Source organism: Aquarana catesbeiana, linkage group LG04, assembly GCF_042186555.1.
Source record: "Aquarana catesbeiana isolate 2022-GZ linkage group LG04, ASM4218655v1, whole genome shotgun sequence".
In the NCBI taxonomy this organism is placed as follows: Eukaryota; Metazoa; Chordata; class Amphibia; order Anura; family Ranidae; genus Aquarana; species Aquarana catesbeiana.
The window spans coordinates 279,209,733-279,235,345 of NC_133327.1; the positions used below are offsets into that span (position 1 = coordinate 279,209,733).

Here is a 25,613-nt window from a genome sequence, read left to right on the forward strand (position 1 = left end):
ACCATCTTTGTTTTGCTCTGGAGGGTTTGGATCTAAAAGAAAATGTGTGCCTTCCTGCTATGCTCATTCATGAAGGAAAAAAAACTCTAGTGAATAGGAAAGTTACAATCTCTCTTTTTAAAATACAAGAAGGTAGACTGAAACTCAACCTGTGAGCAAATAATAATAAATTCTGCCTGACATTTAGTAAATATACAGGGGCCCCACATATGATAAGCAATGTCCATTCCCATAAAGACCCACCCCCGTGTCCAAAACCCTGTCAGAGATGTGTCATGAGTCTGACTAGTGTAAATATTTGCACCACAACTTCACACATCAGGAGAAAGGGTATGAACTGCTGCACACCCTCCAAAAGGGTGAACCTTCCCCAAAGAGGGAGAAATTGAACTTCATACATGCCTAGTCCAAAATTCACCCTCCTGTCCATGTCCAGCTCTGCTGCTGCATCCTTTTCCAGTGGAACTCAGACAGTTGCCATTCACGATCTATTTTTCTGCATTCTTTCACTCTCCTTGATATTGAATCTGCTCACACTCTACCTTGTCTCTCTTTCCATTAATTGCCAGGTCCTACTCTGCCACCTCTGATTCTTACAATGGTCCTTTCCCCTCTGCCCCTTTATGCCTCCTGGTCCACAATCAGATGCTAATTTATCTCATCTATCCACTCATTCCCCCAATCCATGTTAACCCCCCAGGCCAAATAATATATTTCCAGCTAAAAATACTCTGTGATTGAGCAGTAATATAGTACTTGAGACCAAAATTAGCCTAAATTAACCCTTTTATGAATGGGCACACATTTTCTGATGTAATATAATATTGAATAATTTTGTATAGACAAAACTATAGTAGAAAAGAATGATCATTTGCTGTATTAGTCAGAGATTCTCATATAGCATTATTGCAAAAATAATAGTTTCGAGCTAAACAGGTAAGATTGGTAACACTGTGTGTATGAAAGGGTCATACTGACATTCTATTATTATGTCTTATTAAAATAAGGATCCAAGTGCTATGCCCAGGCCAACATCACAAGACTTAGCAGGATTTTGGGACTTGTTGCAGTTATCCATTGAAGATGTAAGCATGAAGTTTGACAAGTTGCACCAGCTAAAAGCCAATGATTGGAAGACAATTGATTCTCCTGAGAAAAAGGTATGAGTTTTTATAAATATCATCCAATGTCATTGTAGGGAGCTGGGGATAACTTTTTATTTATATTTAAGATATCCATATACACACTATATACAGGCAGCAGTGATCTACTGCTGTAGGGAATGTTAAAGTGGTATTAAAGCTTCATTTTTTTTGCTTTGTTTTTTAAATAACAAACTTGTTTTACTTTGCACAAAGCAGCTTCTATCCTCTTCTTTTCAGGGTCCCCTGCCAGTGTCCTGGCTCCTCCCCCTCAAGCAGAGCCCCCAGAGAAAGCAGCTTGCCCTGGGGGCACCGCTATGTGCTCGCTCCCAAGCTGCTGCTCATTCCCGAGCTGCTGCTCTATGCATCCATAAGACAAGAGCCACGACCCGGCCTCGCCTCCCTGCTCTCTCCTCATTGGGTCACTGGCTGTGGTTGACAGCAGTCAGAGCCAGTGGGCTCCCGCTGCTGTCTCAACCAATGAGAAGGGAGAGTCCCGGGACAGCCAAGGCTATTGTGAACATTGCTGGATTGGAGGGAGATCAGGTATGGATTAGGGGGGCTGCTGCACACAGAAGGTTTTTTACCTTCCTGCATAGAATGTATCAAGGTAAAAAACCTTCAGCCTTTAGAACCACATTAAACAAAGCTGCCAAAGCCTCTGTACGAAAAGCCTCTGTAAATGTAATGCAGAATAATCGTGTTTATAGTGATGTGCTACTTTAAGGCCAAATTACATATTTTCGCCAAAATATGGCCAACGGTATTGCTTTAGCCTTAGGTGCCTTTCCTTTGCAACCCCTTAGCTGAAGGGTACAATCGCCAATGTGAACATCTATGAAGAGTCGTTATATATATTTTTTCTTTCTTCAAACATAATACCTTTTTAATTACAAAAAGCACATGAACATCTGTGTACTTACATCCTCTTGTCAAGATTGGTGGCATCAGTTGGGTACTGTGATAATTCTGTACCAAGTCCTAAGATTTATTAAAAAAATCTGAACCACAGGTAAAGTGACTCATGCCATAGCAACTTTAAAAACCCAGACATGAAATCAGACTTTTAAAGGTAAAGTCTTCTAGTACACAGTCTAGATATTATGACATCACCCCTCCTTTCCCAATTTACGGGAACAAATTTTTTTTTCTGTTGGCTGACGTCAGTCGAGATAATGTAAAGTGGATTTTTTACCTAGAGTTTTCACAGCTGTTATCTGGTTATTGCTAGAGAGCTGTGGCATGAAAGATGGAGCAACACATTGCTTGCAACAATGTATGTGAACAGGAACTGTTAGATAAAATAGCAGTAGGAATGACATGAGTCTCTTTAAAGTTGTAACAAAAGATGCCACATACAACAGTTTAACCACTTCAATTTTGAAAAAAATGCATTATTTTTTACTTTTTGCTATAATAAATATCCTCCAAAAAATATAAAAAAACAACTTTTTTCCTCAGTTTAGGCCGATATGTATTCTTCTATTTTTGGTTAAAAAAAAAATCGCAATAAGCGTATATTGATTGGTTTGCGCAAAAGTTATAGCGTCTACAAAATAGGGGATAGATTTATAGCATTTTTATTATTATTATTTTTCTTTACTAGTAATGGCGGCGATCTGTGATTTTTATCATGACTGCAACATTATGGTCGACACATTGGAAAATTTTGACACATTTTTGGGACCATTGGCATTAATACAGCGATCAATGCTATAAAATTGCATTGATTACTGTAAAAATGTCACTGGCAGTGAAGGGGTTAACACTAGGGGCGATCAAGGGGTTAACTGTGTTCCCTGGGAGGTGATTCTAACTGAAGGGGGAGGGGACTGACTGGAGGAAGTGACAGATCATGGTTCCTAGATAATAGGAACACACGGTCTGTCATTCCTATCAGAACAGAACAGGGAAGTGTGTGTTTACACACACTCGTCCCTGTTCTGTCTCTCTTGCTCACGATCGCCCGTGGCCAGCGGTCATTGCGACCATTGGCCATGAGCACCGGCATGCGCACCTGCTATCCCGACCCCACGAGCCGTCGTATAGCTACAACAGCTCGCGCAGGGGAGCCAACCTACCCCAGTATAACTGTGGCGGTTGGTCGGGAAGCGGTTAAGACATTTTAGCCCATGCTAATATGTATTTGGAGGTGAAAAATGTATATTTCTTTCTGCGAGTACTTCTCTTGTTCTTTAAAATGTGCAGTCCAAACTGAACAAAGCCACCTAATACTGTCTCTGCTGTTTATCTGGGGGCAGTAAATACTGTTGCGTCACTCTTAAGCAGAATGTAGGGTTAGCAGTATTGCTTTACATAACACAATCCAATCTGCAACACAGCTAATATTCCACTGAATTGTACCTGTCATTTTCAACATAAAAATGCATGTGTATTTGCAATTACAGTTAAGTTACATATCCAAGTCAATATCCAATGGATAACTTAGTGATGTAGTATAGTTTGTCTGTTTTATTGATGGTATCTGTGGAATGTAGTTCACATGGCCAACAAACACACAAACAAATCCTCCCCTTTCTTACAAAATAAACTGCAATATGCAGTAAACACACACACACGCACACAGTGTATGTATGTGTATATATATATATATATATATATATATATATATATATATATATATATATAAAACCCCTGTCCTAAACAGGTCTATGTCTACCGTAAATGCTTCCTTTGTCCAGAACAAGCATCAATCCAAGACCCTTTAGCCCACCCAGTCACCAGCCGTAACTCAGTGTAGGGTGGTGATTGGGTGAACAACAACATTCTTTATTCAAGCACATGTTACCACAGATATCCAACTCAGAGACACTCTCCCCACCCTTGGATTCAGGCTGGGGTAAACTGTCCAATCACAATAGACACACAGGTCAGGTGTATTCAAATTTCTCATCAGTAAACAGTCTTATCAGCAGAGACAGCTGTTAGAGGAATTCGCCCCCACCAATCTCACAGCTAATCTACATACACATCCTATAATATCCAAGGCAGACAGACACAATAGAACATTTGAATACAACCCCACTCCAAAAGATCACAGCAAAGAGTCCACAACAGCATGAGATAACACACAATATATACATATATACAACATTCCAGTGTGGCTGTACAGTGTGTCTAAATAGCACAGATCATAGTGGTGTTCTCAGTCACCCTGTGCCCCTAATGGACGCAGGGTGATTTACACATAAGAGGGGCCAGGGGAGCTGGACACGGAGTCTCCAGAGCTCTCCAAGGTCAGTTGAGTTCCACAAACCCCCTGCCCAAAGTGACTCCTGTCACACATCTCCCCTTTTGGCAGGAGACTAACACAGGAGGAGACCCCAGACAGGTTGACTCCGAAGTTAGTCAGTAGTTCCAGTCCCCCAATGCCAGTATCCACACAGTATCCCAAATAAATTGTCCCAAGCATAGCATTACTCACCCAGCCAACCTATGCCTCTCAGAGAACATGCCTGCCACTGGAGAGAGGCATGGACTGGCCCTGCTCCCTGGAGTCCTTTCAGCCGCTGGAGAGAAGACAGTGTGACAGGGCTCACTCCATCATGCTGTTGGGAAACTGGGACGACTGCCCAGCATCCCTGGGGTATACAAGTGGAGACTGAAGTCCCATCCAGTTTTGGTAGGTTAAAATCACCCAGTGCTTGCAAAGCATGGCTGACATTCTCCTGTCTCAGTGCCACACCATTTTCTGGGGTTGTGTCAGTGGAGACCGAAGTCCCCTCCACTTTCACAGGAACTCCCTCTTCTGTTAGTTGAGGGCAGAGGCCAGCAGCACTCTGCCATGTTGCCAGCCCTTCCACCAATATCAGCTCTAGCTGCAGTTGTGTGTAGGGGGCAGTAAGGTTCTGCCCTGTTAGCACTTCAGCTGAGGACCCCACATCATCCACTCCGGCTAACCGCTGGGGCGAGAGGCCGGCTTCCTCCACTCTCAGACTGTGGATTTTCTGATGGGGTGGAAGGATGACCTCCTTCTCTCCCAAACTGTGTGGCTGCCATTGGGGAGGTGAGCCGGCTGCTTCCTCAGCTGTTCCCACATCTGGCTGCTGGGATGACATTTCTCTGTCACTGTCTCCCAGGTGCACGAATCCTTGTTGGGGAGTGACCATCTCCTTCTCCCCCTGGGCCTCCGGAATTCCCGCAGGTGTGGGGCAGAGGTCTTGGATCCTCTGTTTGGTTGCCAGCGCTTCAGCTGGAGAAGTTTGATGTAACTCCACAGATGCTGCTGGCAGAAAATCCCATGTCCCTGTCAGTGTTGTGGGAAAACGCCGACTACCTCTTTTCTCAAGAAGGCCAAAGCCACTGTAGGTGCTAGGCAGAGGCCAGTGGCACTCTGCCCTGTTGCCAACGATTTAGCTTGGAGTAGAAGCTTCACAACATCCCTTTGTTGCTGGGGAACTCTGTAGTTGTTGCCGGTGCTGGGCATAGGTTGGTAGCACTCTGCCCTGTTGCCAGCACTTCTGCTGGGGACTCCACATCATCCAAACCGGCTAACTGTTGGGTAGTGACCGTCACCTTCTCACCATGGACCCCTGGCACTGCTGCAGGTGTAGGGCAGAGTTCTTGGACCCTCTGTCCAGTTGTCAGCTCTTCAGCTGCAGAAGTTTCTGGTAACCCTACAGATGCTGCTGGCAGAATATCCCATGTCTCTGTCAGTATTGTGGGAGAAAGGCCAACTGCCTCTTCTCTCAGGAATGCTGAAGCTGCTGTTGGTGCTGGGCAGGGGTTAGCAGAGCTCTGCCCTGTTGTCAGCACTTCAGCTTTGGAGATGGCAATCTCCAGAGTTTCCACTGCTGATTCTCTGGTATGCTGCTGAACGTGTTCTAGTTTTCTGTATGCCCTTTCCAGATACTGTTCCTTCCTTAGCAAATAGTTCAGGTCAGGTTTAAGCTCTGAGACCCCTGCAAGACCGAGCATACCCTCTCTGTATTCTCGCGGGTCTTCAAGGGTAGGTTCCCCTTCATAGCCAAATACAAAACAATCTGAAAGGCTCTCCCACAGCAATCCAGGGCCACCAAAGTCATATCCCTCCGGAGAGCATTCAGTTGTCTCCTCTAAATATTCCTCCTCTGCGTGCCTTTGCAGAGCCTAATACCGATTGTCCAGCTCTATCTCCTGCTGGACCAGCCTGTCCAACTCAGTCACCCATTGCTCCTGGGGCTGATCTCCCAGGAATTGCATCCGTAACTCCCGTTGTTCACTGGCTTGTAGCTCTGGGGTTGGAAAGCACTTGCCTGGTTGCATACCAGCAACCTGGAGAGCTCTAATCCAGGGTCTTACACAAATCTGCTGCCTGACCTCCAGGTATTCATCCGCAGACACAGACCTGGTGTATGCTGAAAGGACGATCCGCAGCAGCCCCGGAAACTCTGATGCCAGATCCATAACTCCGCTGGGGTGAATGAAGTCTGCTATCCTGATCTTGGATCCAGGTGGAGGTTTGGACATGTTCACAGCCAGGAAGCACGATCGCACTGCTGCCACCAGTTGGGACGAACCCCTGTCCTCAACAGGTCTATGTCCGCCGTAAATGCTTCCTTTGTCCAGAACAAGCACTATCCAAGACACTTTAGCCCACCCAGTCACCACCCTTAGTGTAGGGTGAAAAACAACATCAAACTCCTTTATTCAAGCACATGTTACCACAGATATCCAACTCAGAGACACCCCCACCCTTGGATTCAGGGCGGGGTAAACTGTCAAATCACAATAGACACACAGGTCAGGTGTATTCAAATTTCTCATCAGTAAACAGTCTTATCAGCAGAGAGAGCTGTTAGAGGAATTCGCCCCCACCAATCTCACAGCTAATCTACATACACATCCCATAATATCCAAGGCAGACAGACACAATAGAACATTGGAATACAACCCCACACCAAATGATCACAGCAAAGAGTCCACAACACCATGAGATAACACACAATATATACATACAGTATATACAACATTCCAGTGTGGCTGTACAGTGTGTCTAAATAGCACAGATCATAGTGGGGTTCTCAGTCACCCTGTGCCCCTAATGGACACAGGGTGATTTACATGTAAGAGGGGCCAGGGGAGCTGGACACGGAGTCTCCAGAGCTCTCCAAGGTAAGCTGAGTTCCACAAACCCCCTGCCCAAAGCGACTCCTGACACATATTTATATATATATATATATATATATTGTATATATGTAACAGGTAACAGATCCCTTATTTACCCTCTGTCTAGTGTTTGTCTTTTGAAGTCAGAGAGATAGCAGCTGTCATGGAAACAGTTATCAAGCTACTGCAGCTCTGGACTTTTCTTCTTTCATGAAAACAGTCCTTTTAATCATCTTCATTAATAAAGTATTGTTTCACTATGTATATAATTTACAATATGAATATGGCATCAATATGCATAAGATAATAGTGAATATTTGCATTACATTTTCAAACTATAAATATCTAATTTGATTATATTTTTAGGATGACAAGAAACCCCCACCTCCAATACCAAAGAAACCTTCCAGGGGAAAATTCCCTATCACTCGAGAAAAGTCTCTGGACCTACCTGACAGACAAAGACAAGAAGCCAGAAGGCGGCTAATGGCTGCAAAAAGAGCAGCCTCATTCCGGCAAAATTCAGCCAGTGAGCGGGCAGACAGCATTGAAATATATATACCTGAAGCCCAAACTAGGCTTTAAGAACAAAAAAACACTTAGATCTTTTTTAAAACAACATGCTTGTACAGTTTGTAGCACACATTACCAACCATTTTGAATCAATTGCTACTGAATATGCCCTTGTCATTGTGCTCTTTGTGCCATACACACACAGTGGATTTTTTTTTTTTATTTCCTCAGAGTTTGCTAAACTCATTGCAAAAATGTGTTGTTTTGCAAATCATGTCTGACTTCAAATCAGCTACATGCATAGGGCTTGTTGAGACCTGATTCTCCAACATGTTCTCAGAGGACAACGAGAAAAACCTCTCAAGATGGAACCCAGCGTCAATTCTTGTATATTTCTATTTTTATAAATGATGTGATAATTAGGAACAAGAATAACTAAATGGGTACATCTCACCACTCCCTAGAGGCATTAGCTATTACAAGTAGAAGGTGCTACACATTAGACGTGCAGGGGGTAAGGATGCATTGTTTTATGATATTTCAGTTTATTTTAAATAGGTACTGATGCTGCTTCAGTAAGCACTGCTGCGTTGCATTATGCAACCACATGTGTTCTTGTATAGATTACCAACCAGTATCATTTCAAATCGTTTGGATCTTAAAAAATAAAGCAGAAGACCCAACATCCACTCAAGCTCCCAAGATCTGGTATGGAACAGTCTACTGGGTGGAAAGTCTCATCTCTCCATTCAACTTTGTATTCTCAATGCAAGAAGACTCAAGGAGGATACAGGTGGAAAGAAAGTGAATGCCTTAAAAAAAAAAAAAAGAAAAGAAAAAAAAAATGATCTTTATTACCCAGTATATGAAAGGGATACTAGAACATCCTTCCACGGACCCTATATTTATGTTTACATTTTTTGTCTTTTTTTTTTGAGTAAATTATTTTATCATTTGCTGTGTAACTTTGGGTGTTTACTAAAGAAACACACAAAGCTGCTATTACATTGAAAGGGCATCCTTGAAAACCTATATAAATGTTTGCTTTTTAAAATGCCAGTTGTGATGTGGTAAGCAACTTAAGACTCATTAATATCAGTGGTAAATATATTTTGCTTCAATGGTTAATTTAAGGTACAGTAATGGTGAAATGTGATTTACACCTGTAATTTCTTTTTCTTTTCTTTTTTTTTTTTCTTTTCCTTATGAGAATTCTGTAACAACTTGATTGTTTCAGCAAATGGCTGCAAGGGACATGCAATCATAAAACATGGGGAATGTAGCAGTTTATTTTATTCATGTGTCCATTTAAATGTGTGCAAAACATAAATAGGAACAATGAAACCTCAGATTTATTTTTATTTTAATTTATTGTTATGTGTATATTTCATTCTGTTTGTCAGAGCTCTTCCATTTTTTTGTGTAGCTTATTGAGGGCAGGTTCTGATGACAGGTTTGCATGATTAATTTATATAAACAATTACCAAAAACATATCCTAAAATAATGAATACTTTTTCCTACCCTGTCAGATTATTTTCCTGGCAGCTCACTCCCACTATCCCTCTTTTGATGGCACACTTTTCATAACCAATGGAGGTTGTCCACATGAGTCTTCAGTACAAAATTGAAAACATACAAACCTGTTTCCTGACCATGCCTCACATAAAGGGCTCGTTTGTCACAGATATAGACTGCTCCTGCTTCAGGAATATGCACTGTTGCTAATAACTTGGTTTCTTCGGGATGTCATGCACTTGTCATCTAGATTCTGATTATTGTAAAACCTTCTGGCCAGCTATTAAGAGCTCACATACAATTTGAAAAACACGTTTGTATGCCATCTTAATTTATCACATAAGAAAATAGTATATTACCTGCTACATATATAAACCAGCTGTATTTATTTTCCTTTTTTACTACGTTAGCCCCAAATTCTAAAGTAGTGTCATCCTTCCAGTTGTTAAAGTTTCCCCTCATTGTAAATATTTCCAATTTAATTGCCAATTTGTAACCTGCAAGCAGCAGTAATGCTATGTATATTTTAACAAGAGGGGCTAAATGTCTTTATACACCTTTCTTTTATGGAAATCCCCATAACCATATTCCTCCATCGTCATCTTTTATTAGTTATCTTTTTCAAGCTGCGTAATTTGACTTCCAAAATGTTGCTCTTTCCTCAATTCAAGGCCTTCTTTCCATTTAAATTTATTAATTTAACTTCAGCAGTGTTACTTCAAAACTATCTTTGATTTGCTAACCCAAATATAAAGTGTAATACCCTTTGATACCAAATTTTGGCAAAAATTTGGTGTTAATATACAGAGACAAGAATTGCCCTTTTATTTCAGCAGATAAACCAGTAGGCAGAGACAACCCACTTTTTCAGCCAAAAACTGAATAAACTGGTATATTTATGATGAGCTGACACTGCATTTCACTCAAACTGAATTTCCAGTGCTGTTTTAAATTGCTTTTACTATATTAGAACTGAAAATAAGTATGTAAATCATCAAAGCAATTGAATGTAAACTTGCTTATCTTTTAGCAATGTTAAAGAAAAGTTTGCTTGATGTTTTATTTAATTTGGTATAAACAAAAAAAAAATGTACATTATGTGCATTTGGCTTAGCCAAACAAAAGGCTCTGCTGTTTTGCAGAGGGCAAATTTTGACATCTTGGGAAAATGTACTGTTACTGGTATTATTAGTGTATTTAAAATATTTCTGTCCCCAGAACCGGAGCTGATTTCATGGAAAATGTGAATGTACTCATTCCTTTGATCATATGTAATATTAGTTTAAGTGCTCTTGTGCAGGTTTGTTAAGGTGCACATATAGAGGATTTACATTCATGTAAAGATATTCAGGTTGAGAAGCTGAAATCATTACATAAAATAATAATAATTGAATGTTACAGGAAAAATCATAATAGTACCCCAATTTATAAAGCTTTTTTGATCCCTTTGCAATAAATTTGGCATTTTGAAATGTAAAAAACATCTCTCAATTACAAGAAAAAAATATTTATGGATGGGCTATAAGATGGGAGCTTGGCATTACACAGTCAAACACCTTTATGTACATATTGCCTTTCCCAATTCAAAACATTACAAATTCTGTGTTGGATGAGTTCCCCTAAAATTATAAGTCAGTCTATCAAAGCCAATGTTTTTGACAAATATGAAGAGTTAGGGCTTTTGCACACAGGTGCATGTTTCCCTCGCACAGGAACCCCAGGCGACCATAGACATAAATGAGGAATAAAATGAGGAAATTAGTGCAAGATACCAGACAATTCAAATCTGAGGGGGGGCACCAAAATTTCAGGAAAAGAATTAGTAATTATGCCTGGGAGATCTTGCAGTTAGAACATGTAATATTTATAAGAAGCCAGGTGCTTACTTAGCCAAGCCTGTGAGAGCAGTTGGAGATGGGAGAGAGCCAATACAGATGGGCACTGCACTGTATCAAATGAGGGCTGATGAGGGGGTATAATGCTAACTAAACATTTTTTACCTCAAAGCAAGGAATGCATTAATGTGAAAAATATTTAGGCTTTAGAACCACTTTAACTAAAGTATTACCTTTGGGTGGTCTGATACTTTAAAAGAGACGGCACTAACTTGCACATTTAGGGCAAAGGGACAGTGAGGTCGATTTACTAAAGACAAATAGGCTGTTCACTTTGAAAGGGGATTTTCCCTTAGTTTAGTGACAACAGTGAAGAATACCCGTGCAAGGATTATAATAAAAAACAGTACTTTTACTTTGCACATGATAAGATTATGGAAGTCAGCCAAGCTTCACCTCATTCTCTTGCAAAGTAAACAGCCTATTTGCCTTTAGTAAATTATCCCCAGTGGCTTTATAAAAGGGACCTCCTGACCCACTGATACCCACCTTGCCATTGATTCCTTCTTCTGTCACAGTTAGCAAAAATACCCAGTGCTTCCAAGTATGGGGGAGCGTGTGACCTCATTCCATATGACAGTGCTTGGATCTAGCAGCCACTCGCTAGGCCCAAGCACTATCACATGACAGAGGGAGTGACATTACTGCTTCCCCTAGTGCCTAGGGATATACATGCTGGCTGTGATGGAGAAAAGAGCAGGGAGAGAGTACAAGTGTACTTTTACTTTCCAGGGTTGAACCTGCAGTTCTCTGCCCTTTGTATTTGTCTCATGACAATGAGCACTGCATACCCAACTGCAACATATTAAGTAAAAAAAATGCCCCCAGGTTTCTCCAATTACTCTAAAAAGCTTTGCAAATTATCAAAATTATGTTAATTACATATGGTTGGTATAATACTTTTACACACAATCCTGCAAAGCTTGCTAAATCAACTGTGTTGGATGTAGCGTTCATGAACTAATTGCATCTCTGTAGCACATGTACATATTTAGGTGCACCTTACCAAATCTGTAAGGTAAATAGCTTTTCTTGTGCCACAAATACTAAAGACTACTGTAAATATCTGTAAGTACAATATAGTTACATAGTATTATATAACCGAGTACTTCCATTTCTATTGCATTTTAAATATTCAGGGTATAAGTATTTTTTTCTTAAACAAAATATGACATTGATTTGTAATAATTCTATCTTTTCATTGACTGACATATAATAGCATACATTTAAATTGATAGATAATACAAAAAGATACTGTAGCAGCCTTAGATTTCTATATAATGACAATGTTGGGGCATCATTAAGGATACTAAAAAATAGCTATAGTGATCAATGATTTATAGTTTTAAATCTGAGCACAAGGTTTCTTAATTGTAGAACCTTTACAGAACATGCTGCATCCCTAAACTTCCTTACCAGTACTGGTATCTGACCATAGGGGGCGCCTGTACCACTCTGTACTTCTCTAAAGTTAAAGGGCATTGCTAAAAAAAATAAAAGGAGGACCCCCCAACACTGGAGAAATATATTAGTGAGCAGGAAAACACATGTAGCCAGTTTAAACCCTCTGTTTCCCTGGGGTCTAGTCACTAGTGTGGCTTCAACAACTATTCCAAAACCACCGCTGGCAGCTAAAGACAGCAACACTCTCCAGGAAACAAATGTACAATTAATGAAAGACATTAGTTTATTGATTTGTATTTAGTGTTTGGGTCATATATTTATTAAATCTAGTTTTACTTCCAGCCCCAAAATAAGTAAAATGTTTTTGGATTTATCATTGCATTGATCCAAGGTCATTGATACATTGAAACATATCAAGCTAAGAGTAAGAGCCTACAGAAAAACTTCTCCAGTTAATTTATTTTATACACCATTCTTAAGAAAAGAATAATTTAATTTTAAAAATTGTAGTAAGGAGACCTATTGTCTTATTGGCGTGTTGTGCACAATCTGCACTTATTATTTCTGGATTCCAAAGTATTCTGAGAACAGTTAACCACTAACAACTAAAATGTATTATCCTATGCTACCATCTTTTTTTTTCAGCTCAATAAGCACTTTATCTATAGGTCAGCATCCCAATAAGTCTATCATATGCCTGCTAAATTAGGGTTGCAATGGTAACCTTATTGTTTCTTATACTAAGAGATTTATAGAAAGCAAATACTTAAATAAGCATGAACTGTATATGGAGTACACATAAACAAGCATGTTTCACCTTGGATCCTTGTTATCTCAAACAGGAATAAATAGGAGATCAGTAGATGGAAATGTTCTCATATCAGATCTGACATATCCAGAAGGATGTATTACCAAACCGCCTTAAAGTGTAACTGAAAGAAAAACTATACAATGGATGAATGTATAAGTTTAAAATCAAATTAAAGTATATATCTATTATATTTCTGCTTATATGTGTGTATATATATATATCTATAAAAAAGTGACATAAGGAAATTTTGAAAACGATGCTTGTTCTGTGCTGTCATTGTCATTATAATAGTGGATTCCTGTAAAGTAAGTTGTCTATACCATCACAGGCTGTGATTGTATAGCTCCTTATTTGCAGTCCCTGCTACTGTCATGTATACAGGTATACTGGCAGTGTGGGCAGTCCAGAATAAAATAGACCACTTTACCAAGTAACTAACAAGGAGGTAGAACAATTGTCAACTCTGCAGCAGGACTCTCTGCCATCACAGTCCACCACTGAATTCACTCAATATAATTTACATATACTTCATCTTTGGAGTGTAGGGTAACCATTATCAAGCCACTTTTCAAAGAGCAGCACAGTAGGAATTAAAATTTATATTGTTTCTATATTTGTCATAGGAAAAGACATTAGTGTAATCCACTGATTTCAAGTCTTAAAGTAATTTGGTAACAAACCTAAGAAATGTATACAATGAAACAGTGCATAAACAGAAGTCATCCTTATGCCTCGTACACACGAGCGGACTTTACAGCAGACTTGGTCCGACGGTCTTTCCGGTGGACCACCTGAACAAACGGACTTGCCTCCAAACGACCGGACTTTCCGGCAGGCTAAGTCCGCCCGTCTTTCCAACGGACTTTCGCCAGAGTTACGGCGGACTTTCAGAATGAACGGACTTGCCCACACACGGACAAGTCCGTTCATTTTGAACGTGACTCGGGTACGACGGGACTAGAAAAGGAAGTCAATCTCGCCGCTTTTATCGGCGACATTGACACCTTGAGAGCCCCGTCGCGGGGCATACCAGGCCCTTAAGTCTGGTATGGATTTTAAAGGGAACCCCCTACGCCGAAAAAACAGCGTGGGGTCCCGCCTAAAATCCATGCCAGACCCCGATCCGAGCATGCAGCCCGGCTGGTCAGGAAAGGGGGTGGGGACGAGTGAGCACCCCCCTCCTGAACGGTACCAGGCCACATGCCCTCAACATGGGGGGTGGGTGCTTTGGGGGAGGGGGGCACCCTGTGGGGCCCCCCCCTCCCCCAAAGCACCTTGTCCCCATGTTGATGAGGACAAGGGCCTCTTCCCGACAACCCTGGCCGTTGGTTGTCGGGGTCTGTGGGCGGGGGGCTTATTGGAATCCGGGAGCCCCCTATAATAAGAGGGCCCCCAGATCCCGGCCCCCCACCCTATGTGAATGAGTATGGGGTACATGGTACCCCTACCCATTTACCTAGGGAAAAAGTGTCAATAATAAAACACACTACACAGGTTTTTAAAATAATTTATTAGACAGCTCGGGGGGTCTTCCTCGGGCTTCGGGGGTCCCTCCGGTTCCTCTTTTCCCGGCATCCGGTTGGTTCTTCTCCGCTCTCTCTGGCCTCTTCTCCCGGTGTTCCAGCTCTTCAGCCGGCTCCTCCGCTGTCTTCATGCCGCTCTTTTGCCAGCGGAGGCCCAGACTTCTGGCTTCTTGTCTTCTTGGCTTCTTCCCTCTTCTCTTCCCCAGATGTTGACACGACGGTCTCTCCGGCTCCCCTAAAACGTCACAGTCCCAGCATGCCCAGGGACTGTGACGGCATAAGGGGGCGGGGTCTCCGCCTATATAAGTCACAGCGGAGCGTTCAGAGAGCAGTCCAGCCAAAGAGACCGTCGTGTCAACATCTGGAGAAGAGAAGAGGGAAGAAGCCAAGAAGACAAGAAGCCAGAAGTCCAGGCCTCCGCTGGCAAAAGAGCGGCATGAAGATAGCGGAGGAGCCGGCAGAAGAACTGGAACACCGGGAGAAGAGGCCAGAGAGAGCGGAGAAGAACCAACCGGACGCCAGGAGAAGGGGAACCGGAGGGACCCCCCGAAGCCGGAGGAAGACCCCCGAAGCCGGAGGAAGACCCCCGGAGCTGTCTAATAAATTATTTTAAAAACCTGTGTAGTGTGTTTTATTATTGACACTTTTTCCCTAGGTAAATGGGTAGGGGTACCATGTACCCCATACTCATTCACATAGGGTGGGGGGCCAGGAACTGGGGGCCCTCTTATTATAGGGGGCTCCCGGATTCTGATAAGCCCCCCCACCCGCAGACCCTGACAACCAACGGCCAGGGTTGTCGGGAAGAGGCTCTTGTCCTCATCAACATGGGGACAAGGTGCTTTGGGGTGGGGGGCCCCACAGGGCGCCCACTCCCCCAAAGCACCCACCCCCCATGTTGAGGGCATGCGGCCTGGTACGGTTCAAGAGGGGGGGCGCTCGCTCGTCCCCACCCCCTTTCCTGACCGGCCAGGCTGCGTGCTCGGATCGGGTTCTGGTATGGATTTTAGGGGGGACCCCACGCCGTTTTTTCGGCGTAGGGGGTTCCCTTTAAAATCCATACCAGACCTAAGGGCCTGGCATGCCCCGTGCTCGCCGCAATAGGAAAATTTGTTTTTCCTATTGCAGCGAGCGCGAGATGCAATACCCTGCCCTTGCGTCGTATCTGGTCCATTGGACCAGCATACAGACGAGCGGGCTTTCCGTCGGACCAGCATACAGACGAACGGACTTTCCGTCAGGAACTGAGTCCAACGGAAAGATTTAAAACATGTTTCAAATCTAGGTCCGGTGGACTTTTGGGGAAAAAAAGTCAGCTGAAGCCTACACACGATCGGATTGTCCGGCGGACTCTGGTCCGCCGGACCAAGTATGCCGGAAAGTCCGCTCGTGTGTATGCGGCATTAGTGAAAAAGCATGGAAAGTAAAACTACCAATAGTCCCAGAGGTATAGACAGCTGAGATTATTAGCTATTTCCAGGGAAGTCTTAGTCCTCCCCTCCCACCTTCTGAGAATCCCTATTTGTAGGCTTGTATATTGGGAGCAGGTGGGGCAAGGTTTATTTCTACCAGAAAGTTAGAGATTTGAGTAAAACTTTAGCTGTCTATATTTCTGCATTTACTGAGCATTTTCGTCTGCCCTTTTCTCTAGAGGTGATGATGGCTGAACTATTGTGCAATGTCTTTAAGCTGTCTTATTAGGGGACAGAACTCCACAGAAAAGATGTAGTCAATTTTTTGTAAAGTAATACTCCTGTCAATAAATATAATTATTTCCAATGCTTATCATTTTCCGGGTAGCAATAATTGGTGGACACAACAATTTATTATTTTAGTCTTTGGAAATAAACAAGGAAGGATGATGAATATGAAATGACTAGTTTAATGGGCTGGAATAGCCCAGATGTTACTAATCAATTCTCCTGTTGTAACGAGTGCCAAAATGATAATAATTAAATGTCATGCAAGCTTATAAGCATTATTTTTATATCACGAAAGGCTATTAATCAGCTTTTTATGGCAGTGAAAACAGACACGTTCAATCTATTTATAAAAGCTTTTTATGCTTCGTATACAAGGAGATGAACTGAGAATTTGACACTAGCTTATGCATCGGGGGGGATTTACTAAAACTAGTGCACTCAAAATCTGGTTTAGCTGTCCTTAGTAACCAATCATCATCCAACTTCAGCTTGTTCAATTAAACATTGACATTTTAAACCTAGAAGCTGATTGGTTACTATGTGTAGCTGCACCAGATTCTGTGAGGACCAGTTTTAGTAAATTCCCCCTCCCCCTCCCCATATCTGTCTAACAACTAGGCAGTAAAGGCCTATACATCTACTACAGGTAGTAGCATTCTCAGATTCTGTGTTCATTATCAGCTGCTAATCAACCTAAGATACTGACACTGCCTTTGGCATTGAAACTGTATGTAAAAGAGGGAGCTGTGGCTATACCTGGGGATGACTGGAGCTCTTCATGGCTGAGTTCAAGATGTCCATCACACTGCTAGTCAGTTTGTTAGTATTGACTAATAATTGCAGTTCAAAATACCCTAGTCACACAAGACATTAGCACTGTATCAAGTTTAAATAGTGCAAACGACTCATACAATGAGGTTCCTATAGGCCACTGACTGCAATCAAAGTCATTCTCTAGAAAAAAAAAACTCCAAGCACCTTAAATACAGAATAAATAGAGATGTTGATGGTTTTATTGCAGATTTTGTGTGAACGTGGCATAATATTAACCTGTCCTATATGAAATAAGATCTCAGTGTTGCAGAGCCAATTTTACTATTTACAAGATTGTTGACAGAGCCTTTGATTTAAAATTCTGCCTCAATACTAGATGGTTGTACCAGTTAGGCACTGTCAATATAGTGTTATTGCCTGGACACAATACGTCATTTTTCAGAATTGCCACACCCACTCTGATTTTTGATTTAGATCATTGACATCTTTGGATACTATTTAACCTGTTTTTGGAATTTTTTTTCCAAAACCAGCATTAATAAAAGTAGTTTTTGTTCAGAAAAAGAAACAATAGTTATGTTAACTGCACCATTGTTGGCTACAATTTGTATGATTTCCTATCATGAAAAGCTGAAATTGAAAGTTTATTGAACTTTGCCAAGATTTTTCAATCATCTCTACTATTCCTAGGAATATATTATTAGATATATTTACAAATCACAAAAATATACTAGTCTATTTAACAATTTAGTGCAAAGTACACCGATGTGCTCTTAACTGTTGTATTCAGATAGTAATATAAGTTTCATTAGAACAACTGGTGGATTGTATATTAATTAGTTTATTTATGAGAACACTAAAGAGCAGTAAGGGTGCCAAATATAAGAACGATATAGTAACCAGCAACAACAGATTTCAGTTTACTGAAATCTAATCAGTGAAAGTGCTCTCATTGGTAGTTCTGGGTTAATGTGTGTGGTTCTTTGCCTTATTAAATAAGGCTGAGCAGGTTGCGGGACATACAGGCTATTTGCACCATGTTATTAAATCAGTCTATTGGCGTCTTCTGTGCAATTCAGAGATGTTTAGTTTCCGAACATATATTGCAGCATTAACGCTTGGAAGCATTCGTAGATATTCAAACCAATCATGTGAATAGAATTTTGTTATTACCTGTTTTTACCTTATAAATCGATAAACCAGCCACTATTATTTAAAACAGGGCCTGTAAGAAAAGCAAATGTTCTGAGTTAATTATATTGTATTTATTAAAGTATGAAAAATATACTTCTATGGACATGTATAATTCATGATTTGTTTCTTCTTTGTTCCAATAGAAGAACATATAAATATATAATATATATAATGTATACATAATGTCTACTGCTGGTGGTAAAATGTTTTCGGTACAGGATTAAATTTTTAAGTGCAATATATATACATCTTTTTAAGCCGGTAACATTCTATCAACAAGGGCAGCAAAAAGCCATGTTTATCTATGTATTGTATATATTAATAGCTAAAAACAATAAAATGATGTTTCTAAGACCTGCATTGTTTTGAATTCAGTGTAAAAGTGTTGTGTAACTCATTGCTTGTCATCCACCATCAATGTCTTTTTAAAGTACCACACCTAGATGAAAATTTTACATTACCTGATCATTTGTTATTACGACAAACAGTCAAAACAGAGACACCTGAGTTATGAAAACTCAATGCATTAAAATGCTACAAATAAGATAAAGTAGAAGCAGTAAAACACAATAATTTGATAGCAAAGTAAGTTATTTTACACTAATATGCTTTAAAATTATGCAAAATTACTGCAACTATCTTTCTCTCTCTCTCTCCATAGCTTTAATCCACAAAAGAAATTGTGAATATAATTTCATTCATGTATTAAGTTTGTTTTTTTTTATTTTTTGAAGCTCAGACTTTTTTAAATACATTACCACATGCATCAGAAGCATTTACCATATTATTTTATAGATTTTTGAGGAATTTTGAAAAGTTAATACACAAAGAATGATATGTTTTGGCTTCTTAAAATACTGCTAACCTAAATTGTATGTCCAGACATTATCCTGATTAACTCCTAAACCTCTCTCTCGCTACCTCTAAAGCATGTATCAGCATTATTATAATTTTTTTATTTTCATATTGTTCCTGTAGTGAGGAAATAGGATTAGTGTACCATAAAATCATTTTCTTGGTGTTCATTGAGAAAGACAACGTTTTAAAACCTTTGGTTACTACCATCTACTTGCCATTATAAATGCACTGGCAACAAAAAACGGTTAGCCAAGACAAGATGATGGTGACCGCAACCCAGAATGGCTCAGTTTTGCAGCAAAGTAGTACTGAGAACATGAAGTTAAACTCAGATTAGTAAAAACATTGTCCCTCAATGCTCAATGGATCCCAAGAAAACCATTTTATGATGCATACCAAAATTCTATGTTTTTTCCCATCCTTTGAGGGACTTGGGAAGTCTGCAACTTTTGGGACATCCATAAGCACTCTGACTAAGGAATGTGTGACAGCCAACAAAGGTTTACAGGCCTAAGCATACCACAGAAACTGGGAACTGTCTGTAGCTCGAGAGCTGCCTATAGGACCTTACACCCGAAGCTGGCCACAGGTGAGGCCTAAATACCTACCTGTTAGAACTGGTATGAACAGCAGCCCAAGCAGTAGACTTGAAGATCTGGGAAAAGTTGCTAGATGCCAAAAAGACCAAGAAACATACAAACTAGTAGAGCAGCTTGAGGAGAAAGTTTAGAACCTGGTTCTAGAGACCACAAGGCTGATTAACTAAAGGATCTGAGAATGACCACACACTAAATTGTGTGAAGATTCACTTCAATTAATGAGAACATAATATCCCTATTTTTGTTCATGACCTGAACATGATTGGATAATTGAATTAAAAATTGAAAATTTTTGTGTGAACATTTTCAAATATTTTTGTAAATCCCTCACTCCTACAGAGTCACAGTGGAAAGGAAAGGGAGAGCTACATGGGGGACTCCCGATAGAAAGGTCATAATCAAGGGGTGAGGGGCCCATGGTGACAGAAAAAAGACAGAAGGGGCCTAGATAGTGCTAAGAGCCAAACACTGGCCCAAACCCAGCTATAGGAACAATAGGATTCATCCCGTGGAGAGACTTCTAGGGTGAAAGAACCATGATTTACATTAATTGAAGTATGTATTCCAGGAGCGATGATTGTTATTGGCTTTGTGAAAAGTAGACTTCCTAGCTTTTAACAAGATTTAGAGATGCCCCTATCTCTCACATCTTGGGCTTCAACAGCCATGCTGTCACGTACCTTACAGCGGAGTCTGAAATGCTGAGGGTGGCCTCTCACAAGGTTCCGGTCTCAACACCCCTGGTGGTGAGGACAGGGAGTGCTGGGGCACAGAAGGGTGCAGGTGCCTGCAGCTGGAAGCTGGAACTTGGAGGTACAGGATTCTCTTGGAGTAAGACGGGAAGTCTGATCACCAGAACTGTTCAGTAGAAGCCAGGCAGGTAGGTATGGATTCAGGAACAACTGCAACGTCAGGAACAGGCAGAGGTTGGCAACTAGCTAGCAACAAGGTACCCAAACAGAAGGCAAGTTCGTAGTCAAGGACAGGCAGAGGTTGGCAACCGGCGGGCAGCAAGGTACAAAGTCAGGAAGCAGAGCCGTAGTAGAGAGTCCAAGCCAAGGTCTGTATAATCAGTACAGGTAGGTAACAGGCAGGGGTGATCCAGGAGAGTAGTCAGGGAAGCCGGGTTTGTCAGGAACAAGGTAAAAGGTCACACAGGAATCAGAAACTCAGGAACAAGCTGAAGACAATCCAGCACTGGCATCAGGCAGAGACCTTGTTTATATATGGCGCTATGCGCTGGGATTGGTGGGCGTGAATGTGCGTGCGTGAGAACGCACACACGCTTGTATGGGTGTGCAGCACATGTTCATATGGGTGTGTGGGTGTGCATGTTCCCTCTGGAACTCGTTCGCCTTCATCGGGGACACTGCGCATGGCCGTTAGTCACTGCTGCACGGAGACGGGCACTAGCACTGTGAGTTCTCTGACATTGCCCCCTCCTTAAGGGCCTCCTCCGGATGCCTTTTGGAATCAAACCCTCTGGGCGGGAGCGGTGAAAGGCCTGTATGAGTCTCTGGGCATGGAGATTTGTTTCAGGTTCCCAGGAATTTTCTTCTGGGCCAAAGCCTCTCCATTTGATTAAATACTGATTCTGCCCTTGTCGTTTCCTATAGTCCAAAATAGCTTCAACCTCGAATTCCTCTTCCCCATCCACTATTATAGCTTCAGGAGGTCCAACCTCCCGATCCGGAAAGGAATTCGATACATCGGCCTTAAGTAGTGAAGCATGGAATACAGGGTGGATCCTGAATGAGTCGGGGAGTTCAAGTTGGTAGGCAACTGAATTGATTTTCTTAACTGGGAAGGGCCCCAAGTATCTGGGTCCCAGTTTCTTAGAAGGGCATGCCAGTTTCAAGTTTGTAGTAGACAGCCATACACGGTCACCAACCTTTAAATCTAATTCCCCCCTTCTTTTCTTGTCAAAGAATTTTTTATTATCTTCCTGCGCCTTAGAGATCGTTTCTTTAAGCAGCCGATTGTTCGAGACAAAGAAATTTAATCTATCCTGGACAGCGGGTACAGGAGAGTCTGGTACGAGAGTTGGTAAAAAGGAGGGATGAAATCCGTAGTTGGAGAAGAATGGTGACTGGTTTGTGGTAGAGTGAGTAGAGTTGAATGCGAATTCTGCCAAGGGCAGTAATGAGGCCCAGTCTTCTTGAGAAAAAGAAGAGAAGCAACGTAGGTACTGCTCCAACGTTTGATTAGTACGTTCAGTCTGCCCGTTGGTCTGGGGGTGATAAGCTGAGGAAAAACTTAGTTTGATACCTAATGCTTCACATAAGGAATTCCAGAATTTTGATGTGAATTGCACTCCACGATCAGAAACAATGTCACTGGGAATTCCGTGAAGTCTAACGATTTCTTTAATAAAAATCCTGGCAGTCTCGGTTGCTGACGGGGTCCCTTTCATGGGAATAAAATGTGCCATTTTAGAAAAGCGGTCAACTACTACGAAGACTGATGAAAACCCCTCAGAAGGAGGGAGCTCAACAATGAAGTCCATTTCGATCTTATCCCATGGTTTTTCAGGGATAGGCAGTGGTCTCAATAGTCCCCATGCTTTATTTTTACTGCTCTTATTCCTAAGGCAGGTCAAGCAAGAATTCACGTAGTTCCTACAGTCCTTTGCAAGATTGGGCTACCAGAAGTGCCTTTGAATTAGGTCCATGGTCTTGTGACCCCCAAAGTGGCCTGCTAAGGGATAGTCATGGCAGACCTGTAGAGTGGTGGTATGCAGATCTTGAGGGACAAACATTTTATTTCCTCACCAGAAAAGCCCATCCTTTTCTTGGAGGTTTGTTCCTGGGGATATTGATGTCCTTAGAGATGCCTGATGGATTTGTGACACAAAGCTATATTGGGTTAGTAAGAAATTCCCAGCTTGCAGGATAGTATCTGGTGGTGAAGAAACCTCAGCTTCCGTGAACATGCGGGATAACGCATCGGGTTTGATGTTTTTAGACATCAAAAAATGAGAAAAACGAGAAAAGAAAAGAGCCCATCTTGCCTGTCTGGGTCTGAGACGCTTGGCAGTCCTGAGATACTCTAAATTCTTATGATCTGTGAAGATCAATATTGGGTGCGCTGCTCCCCCCAGGAGATACCGCCACTCTTCCAAGGCCGATTTTATCGCCAAGAGCTCTTGGTCCCCAACGTCATAATTTCTCTCTGATACACCTAATTTCTTGGAAAAGAAAGCCACAGGGTGCATTAAGGACTTGGGTCATTGGCATTGGGACAGGAAGGCCTCCACAGCACTCTCCGATGCATCCACTTCCAGGGTATAAGGCAAGTCAGGTGGGGCTGAGGTAAATAACTCTTTTAATTTGTCAAATGCAGCTTGGGCTTCTGTGGTCCATTGAAAATGGCTTTGCTTCCTTGTGAGCTGTGTGATGGGTGCTATAATTTCTGTAGAAATTAGAGAATCCAATAAAACGTTGCACTTCTTTTTTATTGGTTGGGGGTGGCCAGGACATGATGGCTGAGACCTTCCGAGGATCCATTGCCACACCCCTAGTTGATATTACCAAGCCGAGAAAGTGAATGGTCTGGCGCTCAAACTCACATTTCTCGGCTTTAGTCCGTTTTGTCTCAATCTCTGAAGAACTTGTCTCACGTGGTCACGATGTGCTTCTAGAGAGGTCGAGAATATCAGAATGTCATCCAAGTAGACAATTACGAATAAGTCCAAAAAGTCTCTGAAAATATTGTTTACAAAATGTTGGAAAGTAGCTGGTGCATTACAGAGACCAAATGGCATAACTAGGTACTCAAAGTGGCCGAAGCGTGTCCGGAAAGCCGTCTTCCACTCATCCCCCTCATGGATTCTGATCAAGTCCAGCTTTGTGAATATCCATGCCGAGCGAAGTCTCTAAAACAGTTCTGGGATCAATGGGAGAGGATAGCGATTCTTAACCGTTATTTTATTTAAGTCCCTGTAGTCCACACATGGGCGGAGGGAATTATCTTTCTTCTCGATGAAGAATATTTCAGCACTGGCTGGAGAAGAGGAATGTCGGATGAAACCTTTTTTGAGGTTTTCGTCAATGTACTCCTTAAGGACCAAGAGTTCAGGTTCCGACAGAGGAAAGATCCTTCCAAATGGAATTTCTGCTCCTGGTAATAGTTTGATTGGGCAATCATACACCTCGTGGGGAGGAAGAGTGTCCGCTTTCTGTTTGTCAAACACATCCAGGAAGCTATGGTATACAGATGGGACCAGTTTTTGGGATTCCGATGCAGATTTTAAGCAGCTGATGACTGGGGTCATATGGTGGAGGGCCTTGAAGCAGTTCTGGAGACAATAGATAGACTGGAAGACCACTTCACCCGTAACCCAATTGATTTGAGGATTATGGGCTTGCAGCCAAGGCATCCCCAGGATGATTGGAAAATATTGTGATGAAATGACGTCCAGGCATAGTAGCTGCTGATGATCGGGTAGTATGTTGGCAGACAGTGATTGGGTTTCATGAGTAATAGGCCCAGATTTGATATTTGACCCATCTGCTAGCCATATGGAGAGTTGTTGTTGCTTGGGTGTTAATGGAATGTTATGTTGCAGGGCAAAGGCACGATCCGCGAAGCAGCTGCAGGCGCCAGAATCAATTATAGCCTGGACCCGGAGTGTACCTTCTGGAAGCTGCAAGGAAACAGGGACAGCAATGTGAGCAGATCTCGTTAAAGACAGTTCACTAGGTTCACGAGGCAAAGAGTTAAACTTACAGGACTTATTTGGGCACATGTTTGCATAGTGGCCAGCCTCCCCACAATAGAGGCAGAGGTTGTTCTGGAGTAAACGCTGCTTTTCTTCTTGTGGCAGTGGTGAACGGAGCAGACCTATCTGCATTGGCTCCGGAGCTTCAGAGGTGGCATCAGGTACATGGGAGGCAGAAATAGGAGGATTGCCAGGAACTTTAGGCAACATCTATATGGGAAGCATTTGGCTGGTTCTCTCAGATCTCCGCTCTCTTAGACGACGGTCTATCTGGATGGACAATTGGATCAGGTCCTCCAAAGAGTCGGTAAGTCCAACACGAGAGTGTCCATAGTGTCTAACAGAGGGCTGGCCTGTTCCAGTAAGCGATGAGCCCAGGTTTGGGGTTCCCCCTGTAGTAGTGAGACGATGAACCCCACCTTGGTGCTCTACAAAGAGAAGGTACGGGGTTGTAGCAGGAAGTACAGCTGGCAGGCATTCTTGAAGGCACGGAACTTGCTGCGATCTCTCGAGAACCTCTCTGGAGTGGGGACTCAAGGTTTTGGGGGTGGCACCATTATTGCGGATGCTGATGTTGAGGCTGCTGGGCTGGGAAGCCGAGATGCTGTGGCCGCCTGGTGGGTTGAGTTGCTTGGAGACAATGACTCCACTCTTTGCTCGAGTTGCCGGTAGCCATCTTGCAGGCCCTGGACTGCCTGGGTAAGGGCCGCAATCTGTTGGCACAGAGCGTCCAAAGGTGAGGCCCCCCTTTCAGACTCCATTTTGGTTGGATTGTACTGTCACGTACCTTACAGCTGAGTCTGAAATGCTAAGGGTGGCCTCTCGCACAGTTCCGGTCTCAACACCCCTGGTA

The 25,613-nt window shown here is 42.2% G+C and overlaps 1 protein-coding gene across 5 annotated transcripts in view; it reads left to right on the top strand.

The window, feature by feature from the left end:
• Positions 1-14,414, top strand: part of DLGAP2 (DLG associated protein 2) — a 1,381,880-nt gene extending 1,367,466 nt beyond the window's left edge. For all 5 annotated transcript variants that reach the window (XM_073626624.1, XM_073626625.1, XM_073626627.1 and 2 more), the window contains 2 exons: positions 1,008-1,160; positions 7,617-14,414. In XM_073626624.1, coding sequence (XP_073482725.1) covers positions 1,008-1,160; positions 7,617-7,835 — 372 coding nt within the window. In that variant the 3' untranslated portion in view covers positions 7,836-14,414. The remainder of the gene's footprint in view (positions 1-1,007; positions 1,161-7,616) is intronic.
• The last annotated feature ends 11,199 nt before the right edge of the window (positions 14,415-25,613 follow it).